Source organism: Petaurus breviceps, unplaced genomic scaffold (assembly GCF_028583685.1).
Source record: "Petaurus breviceps papuanus isolate PSGF00001 unplaced genomic scaffold, PetGlider_PUasm1.0 138, whole genome shotgun sequence".
In the NCBI taxonomy this organism is placed as follows: domain Eukaryota; kingdom Metazoa; phylum Chordata; class Mammalia; order Diprotodontia; family Petauridae; genus Petaurus; species Petaurus breviceps.
Window position 1 is genome coordinate 31010821 of NW_027185694.1, and position 15256 is coordinate 31026076.

Below are 15256 nucleotides of genomic sequence, written 5' to 3' on the forward strand. Positions count from 1 at the left end.
TGTGTGTGTGTGTGTGTGTGTGTGTGTGTGTGTGTGTGTGTGTGTGTTAAGTGTCTGAGGCTGGATCCAAACTCAGGTCTTCCTGACTCGCCACTGTGCTGGCCCTAGGGAGGGATATATTGGGAATGAAATTGATGTTAAAATAAGAGCTAGCAACAAGATTTAAAAAAATCTTTTGAGAAGCCTCTAGATGAATCTTGGGAATTTTCCTTTGCATTAAGCTTAGAAATTTATCTTCTTTGCTCTGATACAAAGCCAGGGACTTTTAAAGTGATTGTAAGTTAAATTGTATTTCTTATTTTGAGATAAAAATAATCTAAAGACATAGGTTAACTTGGGATCACCTAAGTCACTTAAGCTAACTCTACAAAATTGAAATCTTGTTTAGGATGTGTTTTTTGTTTTAATAGTAGTAGTAGTAGTAGCAGCAGTAGCAGCAGCAGTAGGAGTAGCAATAGTAACAGAGGTCATAGTCTTCAATATAGAACTTGAAGTTTGGTTTCTGAAGAATTCAAGTTGAGGGCTACCTAAAGGGCTCAGGGAAGGTACATGGTGGTTCTTAAGCTTTTTTACACTGCTTTTGTGCACGGAAAATTCATACTATCTTGAATGCTAGTTCCTGAGTGGAGTAGAAGGGGCAGAATTGAACTTGCTTGAGTCTCTGTTGATATGTGCAAAAAGAGGGGCTTTGTAATAATCTATTAATATGAATTTGCCTTCCAATTAACATACTTGCATGAAAATTTTATCCTGGTGCACACCTGTAGGACTTTTTTCAGCTTTAGTTTAATAAATAATCTAGCAAGTAACGTAGTTAGCCATATCAGAGACATACTATCAGAAATGTTGAGGACAAAGCTCTGGAATCTTTGGTTATTTTAAGTTGTGACCTGCTTGATTTGTTTCTAAATTATTTTACTCTACTTCTGTTGCTTCCTTATTTTGGTATCTAAAGCTGAAGATAAGGACAAGGTTTGTTAGTTTATATTTCTCAAGTATTGTTTTTAATTAATTTATGACTGGTGTACTATCCTTGACAGTTAACTTGGTCGTATCTATCTACCATGACATTTATATGTTTTTAGGAACTTCGCATTATATTATGAGATTTGTTTGGCTATTTGCTTTTCTGTTTTATTTCTTAAATGTACTCTTTTGGAGAGTATATTTCTCCCACATAATACATCTTCCAGTGAACCACCTTTTAACTCAGTTTTCCCTGAATTTTCACTGTATTCCCATTTGCGGAAGTTGTAGGAACAGAAGTTATATTTCTTCTCAGTTTTTAGGGATTCAGATCTTAATATGTTAAAAATGTCTAGCTGTTCCCAGGAGAGGTCACCTTGTATATTCGTGCCATTAAGCTTCTCCTTGTCATTCTCCAGCCTCTCCTGAAGGAACAAAGGCACTGGTGGGAAGTGTAAGTGAAAGCTGTGTTGGTTTGTCTAGTAAGGCAAGAACTTGGATTTTTTGACTCTTGGACAAGAAAATGAGAATGGAGAATAAGGCTTGTAAATATGATTTTCGGACACCGTATACTTTCTTTTTTTTTTTTCCCAAATGCTTTATTAATTTCTGATTTACATCATTCATTTTTGCCAGATTTTGAGTTACAAATTTTCTCCCTATTTTTCCCCTACCCACTGCCCCAAAATAGCAGTACCACAGGATATCCCCTCATCTAATCTGCTCTCTCCCATATATTCTCCCATACCCCTTTTGACTTTTCCAGTAGATCTCTATGCCCCAGTGCCTGTATATCTTATTTCCCAATTACATGTAAAATACTATTAATAATAGTATATATATATATATATATATATATTTGAATATTTGATTTTAAAACTTTGAATTCCAGATTCATTCCCTTCCTCCCTTGTCACCCACCCTTACTGGGAAGATAAGCAGTTCAGTATAGGTTGTACATTTGTGGCTAATGCAAAACAATAACATAGTTGATACGTTGTAAAAGACTGACCATATTTCCCTCCCTCCTATCCCACCTCCCACTTGTTCTATTCTCTGCTTTGATCCCATCCCTTTTCAAAAGTGGGTGCTTGCAACTTCCCTCCCCCCCAGCCTGCCCTGCCTTCCATCATCCCCCCTTTCATCCCCTTCCCCTCCTACTCTCCTGGAGGGTGAGATAGCCTATTTAGTGTGTATTTCATTCCCTCCTCAAGCCAAATTCAATGGGAATAAGGTTGACCCATTCCCTTTTGCCTTCCTATTCTTCCCCTACATTGTAACCGTTTCCCCTTGCCTCTTCTATATGAGATAGTTTACCCCATTCTGTCTCTCCCCATCTCCTCTCATTATATTCCTCTCTCACCTCTTGATTTCACCTTTTAAAGTATCATCCCTTCCTGTTAAATTTGTCCTGTGCCCTCTATGTATACCTGTAAACATATATACACACATTCACATATATAGTCATATACCCATATATATGTGTATGTATATATATATATATATATATTTCTATTTCCTTCAACTACTGAGAAAAGTTTCATCAGTTACAATTATGGTTTTTCCATGTAGGAATGTTAATAGTTCAACTTTGATAAGTTCCTTATGATGTCTTTTCCCTGTTTACCTTCTCATGCTTCTCTTGCTTCTTGTATCTGAATGTCAGATTTTCTATTCAACTCTGGTTTTTTCATCAAGAATGCTTGAAAGTCCTCTATTCCACCGAATGACCATATTTCCCCCTGAAACATGATACTCAGTTTTGCTGGGTAGGTGATTCTTGGTTTTAATCCCAGCTCCTTTGACCTCTGGAATATCATATTCCAAGCCCTTTGATCCCTCAGTGTAGAAGCTGCCAGATCCTGGGTTATCCTGATTGTGTTTCCACAATATTCAAATTGTTTCTTCCTGGCTGCTTGTAATAATCTCTGCTTAATCTGGGAATTCCGGAACCTGGCTATAATATTCCTAGGAGTTTTCTTTTTGGGATCTTTTTCAGGAAGTGAGATCGGTGGATTCTTTCAACCTCTATTTTGCCCTCTGGTTCTAAAACATCAGGGCAGTTTTCTTTGAGAACTTCCTGGAGGATGATTTCTAAGTTCTTACTTTGATCATGGCTTTCAGGTAGTCCAATAATTTTTAAATTGTCTCTCCTGGATCTGTTTTCCAGGTCAGTGGTTTTTCCCATGAGATATTTCGTGTTGCCTTCTATTCTTTCATTTGTTTGGATCTGTTTAACAGCATCTTGATTTCTCATAAAGTCATTAGCTTCCATTTGCTCCAATCTAATTCTAAAGGAATGATTCTCCTCATTGAGCTTTTGAGATTCTTTTTCCATCTGGCAAATTTGGCTTTTTAAGGCATTCTTCTCCTCACTGCCTTTTTGAGCCTCTTTTGCCATTTTGCCAATCTATTTTTTAAGGTATTATTTTCCTCAGTCAGGCTGTTGACTCTCATTTCGTAATTTTCTTGCATTGTTCTCATTTCTCTTCCCAATTTTTCCTCCACTTCTCTTATCTGCTTCTTTAAGTCCTCTGAGGCATGTAACCAGCTCATATTTTCCTTTGAAGCTTTTGGTGCAGGAGTTCTGACTTAACTGTCTTCCTCCTGTCCCATGCCTTGCTCCTTTTTGTCCCCCAAATAAGGAGTCTAATGTTGGAATCTTCTGTCTGCTTTGTTTCCTTTGCCTGGTCATGTCGCCCCTCAGTCACTTGACCCCTGGGCTTTTTGCCACAGTAGGACTTTGCCTCCAGACAGGGGAGCTTTCATCCCAAATGCTGGGGTTTTCTCAGCTGCTGGAGGTATTAGATGGATGCCCTCTCTGAGGTCTCCACACGCTCTGGCAAGCTGGACACACACCCCAGGACCTCCATCCTAGACTACAGTCCAGATCCAAGCAGGTTAAAGCAAGAGCGATTACCCCTCAGACTGGTGCTTCGTCCCCTTATACTCTGCAGGCCAGGAGCTGAAGCTGCCACGTGGCGCTGGCTGGCTGTGCCGGCAAAAGCCACGCACTCCCACTTAGTGGGTCCCAAAGTCCAGACTGCACTGACCTCTCACTTGGTCCTTTACATCTGTGTGTTGATAAATCTGTGAACGGTCCCAGCTGCTGCTGATCTGGAGTCCCTCTGGCTGGCAGCTGGTCATGCCCGCCCTGGGGCTAAAGCCTCGGTGTAGGGCTGTGCTTGGTTCCCAGATAGCTGTGCTGGCTGATTTCTGCTGGCCTGCTGGGTTGTCCTCAGCAGGAGGTTAGCTTCTCTGTGTCATTTTGTGGATTCTGCAGCTCTAAAGTTTGTTTAGAGTCCCCTTTTTACATGGATTGGGGAAGGTGGAAGCCAGAGCAGCGGGGAGGTCCTGCTTCTACTCTGCCCTCCCCCCCCATATACTTTCTGAAACAAATGAGTAAGGTGCTGTCTAATGTGTTGAAAACTCCCTGTTAAGAATTTGTTCTGGTAAAAAGTAATTCAGTTCTAGAACATTTAGTATAAGCAGAAGTATGTATAAAGCCTCACTATTTGGGAATCCATTTTGGCTATAGAACTACTACTGACCTTTTAAAAAATTAAAATCATGTAGCTTTTTAAAAAAAACTTATTTCCCCTTCCCTCTCCAGAAGTGAGGGAATAACTTTTGAAGAGATTTATTTTTTTCTCTTGTACCTGTTTTCTTTAAATCATTATTCTCTTTTGGATTAGCATTGTGGATTGGGAAATTCCCATTACCATTTCCCTGAATTTAATCCCTTTCTTTGATTATTGAAGTCTAGGATTAGATTTTTGCTTTTGACCTGTTTTCAGAATTCCTTCCCATTCAGGTGCTCTGATTATTATTATTTTTTATGATCTGCCATCCCTTTTGTTAGTACAGAGATTGACTACATAGTAACCTGAATTTGTAGCCTGTGTATGAACTTGTGATTCAGTTGCAACTACTGAAACTGACATCTTGTACCCAGTTCTTTAGGGGAAGTATGTTATATTTGCTGTTGAATGTGACCTAAAGGGAACTAAAGATGTATTTTATTATTTTTTCTCAAATTTCATTTGTTAGGCATCTGAAGAAGCCTCCCTCCGGGCATTGGAAAGTTTAATGACAGAGTTTTTCCATGATTGCACAACCAATGAACGAAAACGTGAAATAGGTAAGATTATTAGATGGATTTAATGTAATTATAAGCAACCATTTTGTGAGAAAGGCCTAGTCATATAGGCAATTAGCTGATCCTGGCTCTATTCTTCTGAGTTTTGGTATTTTGTTCTAGCTTTTCCACTGTTCTTCAATGTCTGTTGCACATATTCTTCCCTTCTCTGTGGAAAAATCCCTGTTCTTCTTATTTTCAGCCAAGATGGTGTTACAGTTTTAAAAAAGAAATGATTGGAATAAAAGAAAGAATTTGTGGGGCACTAGTTCTTTTTCCTTTTCCCTTTGCTAAAACCTGACCTTTAGGATAAAGATCTGACATAAAACCTGAGATAAGATTTTGGTTAGTTTTTCTCCATCTGGGAAATTCCTCTGCCCTTTCTAGAATCTGTGGCTTCTACTTGTGTATGGGTTCTTCACATTGTCACATGACTTTCTTGAACTTCTGACCTTTGTTCTTGTGGAGCTAGAGGGTAAATAAAGCATTGTGTGCCTGTAGGCAAGATTTGAAAATGGCACTTGGGAGATACTAGCTCTTAGAGGCATTGAATCTTAACTGTTGCCCATGTACCTTATCTTATGGCAAAAATTTATTCTGTGAATTTTCTGACATTTAAAATGTGCATTTATTAAAAAAAAATACTCTCAATCAGTAAGCATTAAACTCATTAAACACCAGTCTCTATGATAGACACAGGGGGTATAGAAACAAAATGGGTCCTTGCCCTATTGGGAGAGATAACATGCATACATTAAAGAATATACAAATATTCTACAATATATAAAAAATAAAGTAATTTGGGAGGGAGGGCGAGGAATCAGAATTCATGTAGAAGGTGGTGCTTGAGCTGAGTCTTGAAAGACATAGTATATTTTAAAAGACAAGGAGGGAATGTAGATCAGCTATGTGGGATAGCCACTGAAAAAAACCTTCGGAAGAGAGCTTATCACTTAGGAGGAACAGCAAGAAAGCCAGTTTGTCTGGTGTGCAAGAAGGGCAGGAATGCTTAATAAGGCTGGAAAGGGAGGTTGAAGCTAGATTGTGAAGGGGTTTAAATGATGAACAGAGGAGTTTGTATTTGATCCTAGAGATAATAGGAAGCTGCTGGAGTTGATTGATTAGGGTAGTAAGGTTGTCACTGTGATGTAGCACTTGAGCATTGTATGGGCTGGATTGGAGGGGAGAGAATCTGTTTGCAGGGAGACTAAATACCAATCTGTTGTAGTACTTCCTATGGGGGGGGGCAGGGTGGGAGTGTCAGAGGGGATCTGAACTAATATAGTTAGTGGTGGCCTTTTGAGTAGAGAAAAGATGGTTGTGAGGTGTTGTGAAGGTAGACTGGATGAGAACTGGCAACTGATTTTATTCCTTTTTTATAAATGTACATATATTTAATGCTGGAATATCCTTTGTGGCATAATAGCTGTTAAATTCTCACATTCTGACCTCTCCAACTTAAGTTTTTACTTGAAAAATGCTGTTGTACTTTTGCTTTCTTTTTATTTTTGAGTAATGATACCTAATTTCCTTATCTGTAACTTTAGAAATAGAACCCTCTAAGTATTTTCATACTTCTAGTACTGTTCTGAAGAAGCTAAGAATAAACTTGATATTGCAGATGTCTAAGTTCTCAGAGGGGAAGGAATGGATTTTTCAAACTTGAAAAGAGTCTAGTTTACAAAAATATCATGGGTGGGGGTATTACTACAATACTTTTTGCACCCATTCTTTGTAGCTACCATTTGGAACTTATGAGCTGGAGAACTCCTTGCTTTCCTTTTGATTAGAATCAGTTATTTTAGTCCCAGAGTGGTCTTTAGAAAATCTCAATCTAGGTGAATATCCTGATTTTATAGATGAGGGTACAGAGGCTCAGGGAGAAATTGAGATTTACTCACAGTCATATGACTAGCTAGTGACAGAATTGAACTTCGGATTTGTGGTCCAGTATACTATCAGACTTCTAAAGCAAGTGTTCTCAACCTGGGGTCCATTACTAGATTTCAGGGGGTCTGTGAACTTGGATGGGAGAAGTATTTCCTTGTATGGAGGCAACGAAACATTCTTAGAATGGTCCATAGGCCTTTCCACACTTGTACGTGACACCCAAAAAGTTTTAACTTCTGCTCCAAAGTTTTTAGAAATAGTCATAAATATAGGCTGTCTTCTTTTGACCTTCTCTTGAATCTCTTTTTTTCATTAATACTTTATGCATAGTTCTAATGCTATCCTTCCTTTCCTTAACACCCTTCAATGGTTCCTCATTTTTTATTGAATAAAGTCTAAACTTTTTTTTTTTTTTTTTGCTTTTTGGAGGGGGGAAGGCAGGTCAGTGACTTGCCCAAGGTCACATGTCTAGTAAGTGTTGAGTGTCTCAGGCTGGATTTGAACTCAGGTCCTCCTGATTCCAGGGCCAGTGCTTTATTCACTGCTACCACCTAGCCTTCCCAAGTCTAAACTCTTAATCTTGCCATTCAAGGCTTTCCATAGACCTACCATTTTAACCTCTCACATCCCTTGCTATGTGTACTCTAGCTATACTAGGCCTGGTATTTTTTCCTATCTTGCTTTTTAAAAAAATTTAAACTAAATTTAAATTTTATCAATTAATAAAATGCTTTTTATTCTTTTATTCTTCCTACCCAATCTCTACTGAAAAAGAGAGAAAAACAAAGCCCTTACAGATATGTGTAATCAAGCAAACAAATTCCTACATTGTGTATGTTCAAAAGAATTATGTCTTAAACATGTTACATCATGAATTTTCTGGAATTGTCACCATGTCTTTGTGCATTCCATTGCATATACCTGTATGCTGTCCTCACCTTCAGTTTTGTTTTTTGAAATTCTGCCCATCTTTTTAACCTAGCTCAAATGTCATTTCCTCCATGAAACCTCTTTAATTCTATCCCCCACTCCTTAAAAACATTATTTCTTTTCTCTTGCCTCACCATTGTACTTACTTTCTTACATGAGTAATATATTAAGGCTCTGTGATTTTTGTCAGGCATGATTTAGATAAACTAGAGAACCACCCTGAGGCATTTAGAGATTAAGTATTACATAGCTGATGTCAGAAGGTAGATTTACCCAGAATCACCACAGATAGTGTCAGAGACTAACTGATTTTGAATATAGGCCTTCCCAGTTCCAAGCCTAGGTAGATAGCATGGTAGTGCTGGACCCTGGAGTCAGGAAGACCTGAATTCAGATGTGACCTCAGATGCGTACTAGCTGTGTGACCCTGGGTAAATCACTTAACCACTGCCTGCCTCAGTTTCCTAATCTGCAAAATGGAGATAATAATAGCAACCAGCTTGCAGGCTTTTTTTAGGATCAAATGAAATTATATTTATAAAATACTTAGCACAGTGCCATTTCATTGTGATCACTATGTAAATATTAGCTATTATTACTGTTGTTAAGGTTGTTTTCCAGGTCAGTTTTTTTCTATATCAAATATCTTGCAGTTTCATTTTCTTGTCTTTTCGTTTTTTTGATTTTGTTCTAATGTATTTCTTGCTGTCTTGTGGAGTCACTGATTTTTGTTTTTTCTCTTCTAGTTTTTGAGAAGTCTGTTTCTGTTGTAAGGTTTGACACTTTATCTTTTTAAGTGTTTCTCCTTCCAGTTTTTTCCTCCAGAGCTTTTATTTGATTTTTAAAAAATTTCTTGCTTCATTTCTTCTCAGTATTTCTGTAGTCTTTGTGGAAAATTGATTTTTTTTCTTTTGTCTCTCTGTTTATAGTTGTTATAGAGTTACATTTGCATGCTTTTTGGTACCAGTTGATGCTTTTACAAATGTACTCATGTTTCCAACTTTAGCTCCTAAGAGCCAAGCTCCTCCCCCTGCTACATGTTGGTTTGGGTAGCTAGCAGTATTTGGTTTCACACTGAGGCCCATGTCTCCTTCCTTGATTTAGGCCCTCCTGGGTCTTTAAGGTGCAGTGTGCTGGCTCTTCAAGGACTTCTGGCATCCCTGGGACAGAGTATTTGGGACCGAGGAGACCTGTTCTGAAAACTGTGGCATCATTTTAGGCCTTCTGGGCTTCCCCACCCTGGGGCTGTGCTCACCTTTCTCAGGAGAATCCTCCATTTCTGCTGCCTCTGAACACAGGGAACCTTATCTTGCTGACCCTTGCTGCACTTTGGAGGGTTGGGGAATGGTGGTATTCCTGTTGTCATTGGGTTTCCTGCTGATTTTTTTGTTCAGTTCTGGAATGGAAATGTCACTGTATTTTCTCAATTGCTTTTCTTTTTTTAAAAAAATGTTTAATTTTTTTAAACATTTTTTTATTTTGAGTTCCAAATTCTCTCCCTCCCACTATCCCTTCCCCCCACCTGTTGAGGCAAGCTATATGATACTCATTATACATGTGAAGTCATCTCATTGTATTTGGTCTTGTGTGAACTTTAGAGTTTTATTACAGTTGGCTGGAGAGGCTGGGCCGCCTGCTGCCTGTTGACTTGTCCATTTTGTCAGGAAGCCCAGGGGCAGGAATTAGACTGATATCTGTCCTGACTCAAAATCTAGTGCTTTTTTCACTATGCCATGCTGTATGCTTTTTAGTAAATATATACTTAAGGTGTATTTGTATATGTCCTCCCTCCTTACTGTATTGTAAACCCATTCATTCCTTCGACAGCATTGAAAAACAAGTAGTATGTGTAGAGCATTTTATTAGGTGTTAGGGAAAAAGAGGATAATTAAGATATGATCCCTGTCTTTGTAGAACTCATAGTAATTTAGTAGGAGGGGATATAACACATAAACAACAATATGCAATTTTGTAAGGTAACTTGTGAATAGACAATACATGTATGAGAAGTTGAAAATACCATGTGTTGTCTAAGACAGAAAAGATACATGACTTTGAACAGAGTTTTGAAGTATTGGATTGGATTTCCAAAGTGATGTTGGTTGTTGGAAGGCCATCCAGGTGAAGGCAAAGATATATACAAAGGCACAAATGCAAGAGAATGTTTGTGCTAGGGATGGCTAATGGACCATTTTGGCTGGGATCTAGTGCATATATAGAAGAGTAGTATGAATGAAGGCTGGAAAGAGAGGATGGTGCACGGTTGTAGGGAGTTTTGAATGCTGGGTTAAGGAGTCTGGACTTTATTTGGTATCTAGTAATGAACTACTGAAGGTTTTGATTAGATAGATGCACATGATCAGATTTATACATAAGAACAAAGAATTTTATGGTACTGTAAAAGGAGCGTTGGAGAGTGAAGATATTGATTGATAGGGGAATGGTAGGAGACTACTTCAGTTGTTTAGGCAAGTGGTAATAAGGGTCTCTGCTAGGATGGTGACAGTGGATAGAAAAGGGGGATGGCTTAAGAGGTATTGTGCAGATAGAACAAGTTACAGAATTGGTGCCTGACTGTATCTGGGAAGGGTAGGAAAATGATTAGAACTAAAGATGACTCAGAGGTCTTAAGCCTGAACATTGGTGCTGTTTACAAAAACAGGGAAATTATGGGGTGAAAGCTTTTGGGGAAAGATGTAAATTGTTTTGGACATGTTAAATTTTAAGGTACCAATGGAATATTTAAGTGAAGACATGTCCTTTGGGTGAGCAGAAATAATAGGGTTAGTGTTAAGAGTTGTAGGTTTGGAGGTCATTTGCATAGAGATAACGTTTGCAGTTGTAGTAACATGATTGCCAAGGAGGAGAATATAGAGAAAAGAGGACTTGAGAACATGATCGTGCAGATCATTTTACTTACTGGATCTGGAAGAGGAGTCTGGGGAAAAGGAACTGAGAGCTAGGGGGGAATCAAGAGATTAATAATGGCAGGGAAACTAAGGAAGAAGGAGGTGGAAGGCAAGTCAGGGAAGATGACGACTGAGAAAAGGCCATTGGATTTGTTGATTAGAAAGTCAAATGTGTTCAAATGTGGCCTCAGACACTTAACACAAAAACTAGCCATGTGACCTTGGGCAAGTCACTTAACCCCAATTGCCCTCCAAAAAGCGCAAAAAAAAAAGTATTGATCTTTTTTGTTTTCATGTTGGAATGTGCCCCTCCTTCCTCCCTTCCCCATTGACTTGCTTTTTGTAACAAAGATTAAAGAAAGAGGAGAAAAAGTACTAAAAGTGATAAATAAAACTAATCTGCACACCTGAAGCAGATAGTATATGCTATTTTTACTCCATTGGTGTCAGACTCAATTAGAAACAGTGCTATTGCCAGAATATTTTATTGTATTTTTTTTATTTTGTTAAATTTTTTATTTCCCAATTACATTTTAATCTGGTTCAGTTGCAAGGGGTAGAGGTAGGGTCTTACCTCCCACGTATTTGATGCTTCTATTTTATAGCTATAGTCTCTCACCCCTGCAAAGAAGGGAAAGAGTTTTTTTCCCTTATTTTGCCTCAACATTTTCTCAACTTACTGCTGGGGCCAACTTTGGTTATTGTAATTATAAATTGTTCAGTTTATTTTTTTTATATTTCAATTTATTTTGTTGTAGTCATTGTGTATGTTATTTTTGGTTGTTTGCTTCACTCTACATCAGTTCATGAGTCTTTCCATGCTTCTCTGAATTCATGTTCATTATTTTTGAAGATGTAGTAATTTCTCTTAAATTCATATACTGCAGTTTGTTTAGTCATTCCCTAATTAATGGGCATCTACTATGTTTCTAGTTCTTTGCTCCTACAAAAGGTGCTACTGTGGATTTTTTGGTGTGTATGGGACCTTTTTTTCTTTGGCATCTGTAGGGGTAAACCTTGGAATGTGATGTCTGTTGTCAGAGGGTATAGATATTTTAGGCATTCTCTTCAAATCCAAATTGAATATCAGAATAGTTGGACCATTTATTTCACAGCTTCACCAATGATACATTAGCATACTTGTCTTTCATTAGCCCCTTCAACATTATTTCTACTTTTTCTCATCTTTACTTTTTTTGAGTATGAAGTGAAAGACACCTCAGAGTTGTTTTGATTATCATTTTTCTTCTTAGAGATGTTAAACAGTTTTTCATATAGTTAAGAGTTTGCAATTCTTTTGAAAACTATTTTTCATATCCTTTGATGCCTTATCCTTTACAGAAAGGCTTACTGGTATTCTGTATTATTATTATTATTGTTATTATTTTTGTAATGGCAGCTAGGTGGTGTAGTAGATATAGTGCTGGGTCTGGAGGCAGGAAGACTCATCTTGAGTTCAAATTTGGCCTCAGATACTTTCTAGTTGTGTGACTCTGAGCAAGTCACTTAATCCTGTTTGCTTCAGTTTCCTAATCTGTAAAATGATCCTGGAGAAGAAAATGGCAAACTACTTCAGTATCTTTGCCAAGAAAACCCCAAATGGGGTCACAAAGAGTTGGACGCCAGTGAACAATAACAGATTTTTTTTGGTTAATTTATTTTATATCTTGGATTATAGACCCTTATCAGAAATTTGGTGCCAAGATTCCCTGCCCCCCCCATTTAACAGATGTTCCATATATAATGGTTGAATTTATTTATACAAAATTTTAGTGCAGAAACTTTTCATGTAAAAAAAATTGGTTATTTTATCTTTGTGATTGCTTCTGTCCATTGTTTGCTGAGGCATCCTCCCCTAGACATAGTTGTTAAAGGTAGCTCATCATATTCATTTTTTGGGGGGCAAAGTGTTTTGACCTTTCATGTTCTTGTTTAACCATTTTGAACTAATGATAGTGAAAGATGTTTCTCCAAACTAGTGGTTCCCAATGCTTTTTGTTCCTCAGTCCCCTTTCAGCGATGATTGAAAGAATTTTATGAACCTTCAGGGCAGTTTAATATACTATCCATAATATTCTGCAGTTATTTACTGCTTAAGGCACCATTAAAGAATTTTTAACAGTAATGCCTTGGACAGTAATGCCTTGGACCATTGTCTCAAACCCCCAGGGGAATTGCCAGTTGCTAAATAAATGGGAACCAAGTGGTCCTGAACCTAATTTCTGCCAAACTAGTTTCCAGTTTTCTTAATATTCACCATCTACTAAGGAGTTCTTCCCCAAATAATTCATGTTCTTGGGTTTTATTGATTAGTTGGGTACATGTGTTCAGTTGTTTCTAATTCTTCCTTATCTAGTCTATTTCATTGTTTTATCTTATTTTACCTATACCAAATAGTTTTGATGATTACTGCTTTATAGCATATCTGAAGTCCAGAAGTGCTCATTCTCATTATATTCTGTCTTATATTTCTTGTTCTTTAGGTCAGAGTGATTGTTTAGAAACTCAGTATATAGTGAATTTAATCAAACTGTGTTAACCCAGAAATACTGTTGCAGAACTTTACTTCATTTCCCTTCTAGAACTTTCCCATTTCTCCCTTCTCTCCTACAAAACAAACAAATAAGATGAACAGTGTTGTTGGATGAACTTACAGGTTCTGACTAGAGTAATAACTTATTTGAATGGTGAGTGAGAAGTTTAAAAAACTTAACTTACAGGGTGGCTAGATGGCACAGTGAATAGAGTACTGGCCCTGGAGTCAGGAGGACCTGAGTTAAAATCTGGCCTCAGACACTTGACACGCTTACTAGCCATATGACCTTGGGCAAGTCACTTAACCCCAATTGCCCTCCAAAAAAAGCAAAAAAAAAAGAAAGAAAAAAACCCCAACTTAACTTAGTTTAGACATATGAAGCATAGTGATGGAGACAACATTTTGAACTGTCTAGAAGAGCCACAGTGGCTTATCAATGCCTATTTGATTACATTTATTAAACAGATTTTGCTTAAGTTCGTTTAAGAACAAAACAAAATTAAAATAAAGTTCAAATGTCCCTAGTTGTCTCCTATCTTTTTTACCCTCCCAATTTTTGTTTTTCCTGGGACTTTGTCCTTTGATGAGTGTAATGTCAATCTTTTTGCATCCATGTATGTTCTTAAGAAGCTATATGGGTAGCACTGAATCAGTATATGGAGTTATTTAATAGGCAGAATGCTTGTCCAAGGGTCTTTGCAGGAAAAAAAATCTTTTTTTTTTATAGTGGTAGGGCAAAAGATGTATTTAGTACTTACCCTGTACATGAGTCCTCTTTTAGTCAGTATTCTGTAGTCAGGATCTTCTGGCCTTTCTTCTTTGAAGACTATAGGGAGGGAATTTTCTGTTATACTTATATGTTGTTGAAACTACATAGGGAAAATTATTTGGGAGGAAAAAAAAATCATCTGGCATTAAAGTAGATTTATAAAGTTTTGTGACTGTTTTTTTTTTTTGACATTTTAATTTTTCCAGAGGAGCTTCTGAATAATTTCGCCCAACAGATTGGAGCCTGGAGATTCTGCCTCTATTTTCTCTCTAGCACACGGAATGACTATGTAATGATGTATAGTTTAACGGTTTTTGAGGTAAGTTTTCAGACAGTTCTGTTTTCAAAATTTTGTGTTTATTTTGCCTTTGATGTCATTTTAGTAATATGTATTTTTTATTGTAAATCTAGCTTTTGTAAACACGTGGTTAGGACTTTTGTTTAAGTATCTCTGTTAAGATGACTAAGTTTTTTCTTTTCCGGTCAATGGAAGCTGAGGGTAAGTGATTTTGGGCAGAGTCAGGGTTTATGTGAACATTTAACCTCATAGTTGAAAAGTTAGTAGTTCTTGGTATGATTCGTCCCAGATTTTCATGTGGCTAACCTACCATTTTAAATTTTAAAATGTTTCATACCTTAGAAAAGATAAGCAGTCTTATTCTGTTTTAGTGTTATGATACTTTTAATATTATAATCATTATAAACTGTACATTTTAAGAAAATCAGCAAGCAGGCAAAAATAAGAACTGTGATTCTGTGGCAAATGTAGAATGTACTTTTCAAATTAGTCAGCATTGGGTATTATATGTAGTAAGGTAGAGGCAAGGTCTTACATGCCGTCTTTGCCATGGAATAAGTATTGTTCCATTTTATTTTATTTTTTGCCTTTTGGAGGGCAATTGGGGTTAAGTAACTTGCCCAAGGTTACATGGCTAGTTTTTTTTTTTTTTTGTGGGGGTGTTAAGTGTCTGAGGCCAGAACCAAACTCGCGTCCTCCTGACTCTGGGGCCAGCGCTTTACTCACTGTGCCACCTAGCCGCCCCTATTGTTCCATTTTAAAAATGGAAAAAAGATGGATGAGTAGTGGCTACATGCACTGTTCATTCCTTTTTTTTTTT

General features: G+C 37.4%; 1 protein-coding gene across 1 annotated transcript in view; it reads left to right on the top strand.

Annotated features, from left to right (window-relative positions):
* XPO6 (exportin 6) overlaps positions 1-15256 on the top strand; it is a 143953-nt gene that overhangs the window by 11758 nt on the left and 116939 nt on the right. Inside the window, exons 2-3 of the mRNA XM_069064132.1 lie at positions 5017-5107; positions 14345-14457. Coding sequence (XP_068920233.1) covers positions 5017-5107; positions 14345-14457 — 204 coding nt within the window. The remainder of the gene's footprint in view (positions 1-5016; positions 5108-14344; positions 14458-15256) is intronic.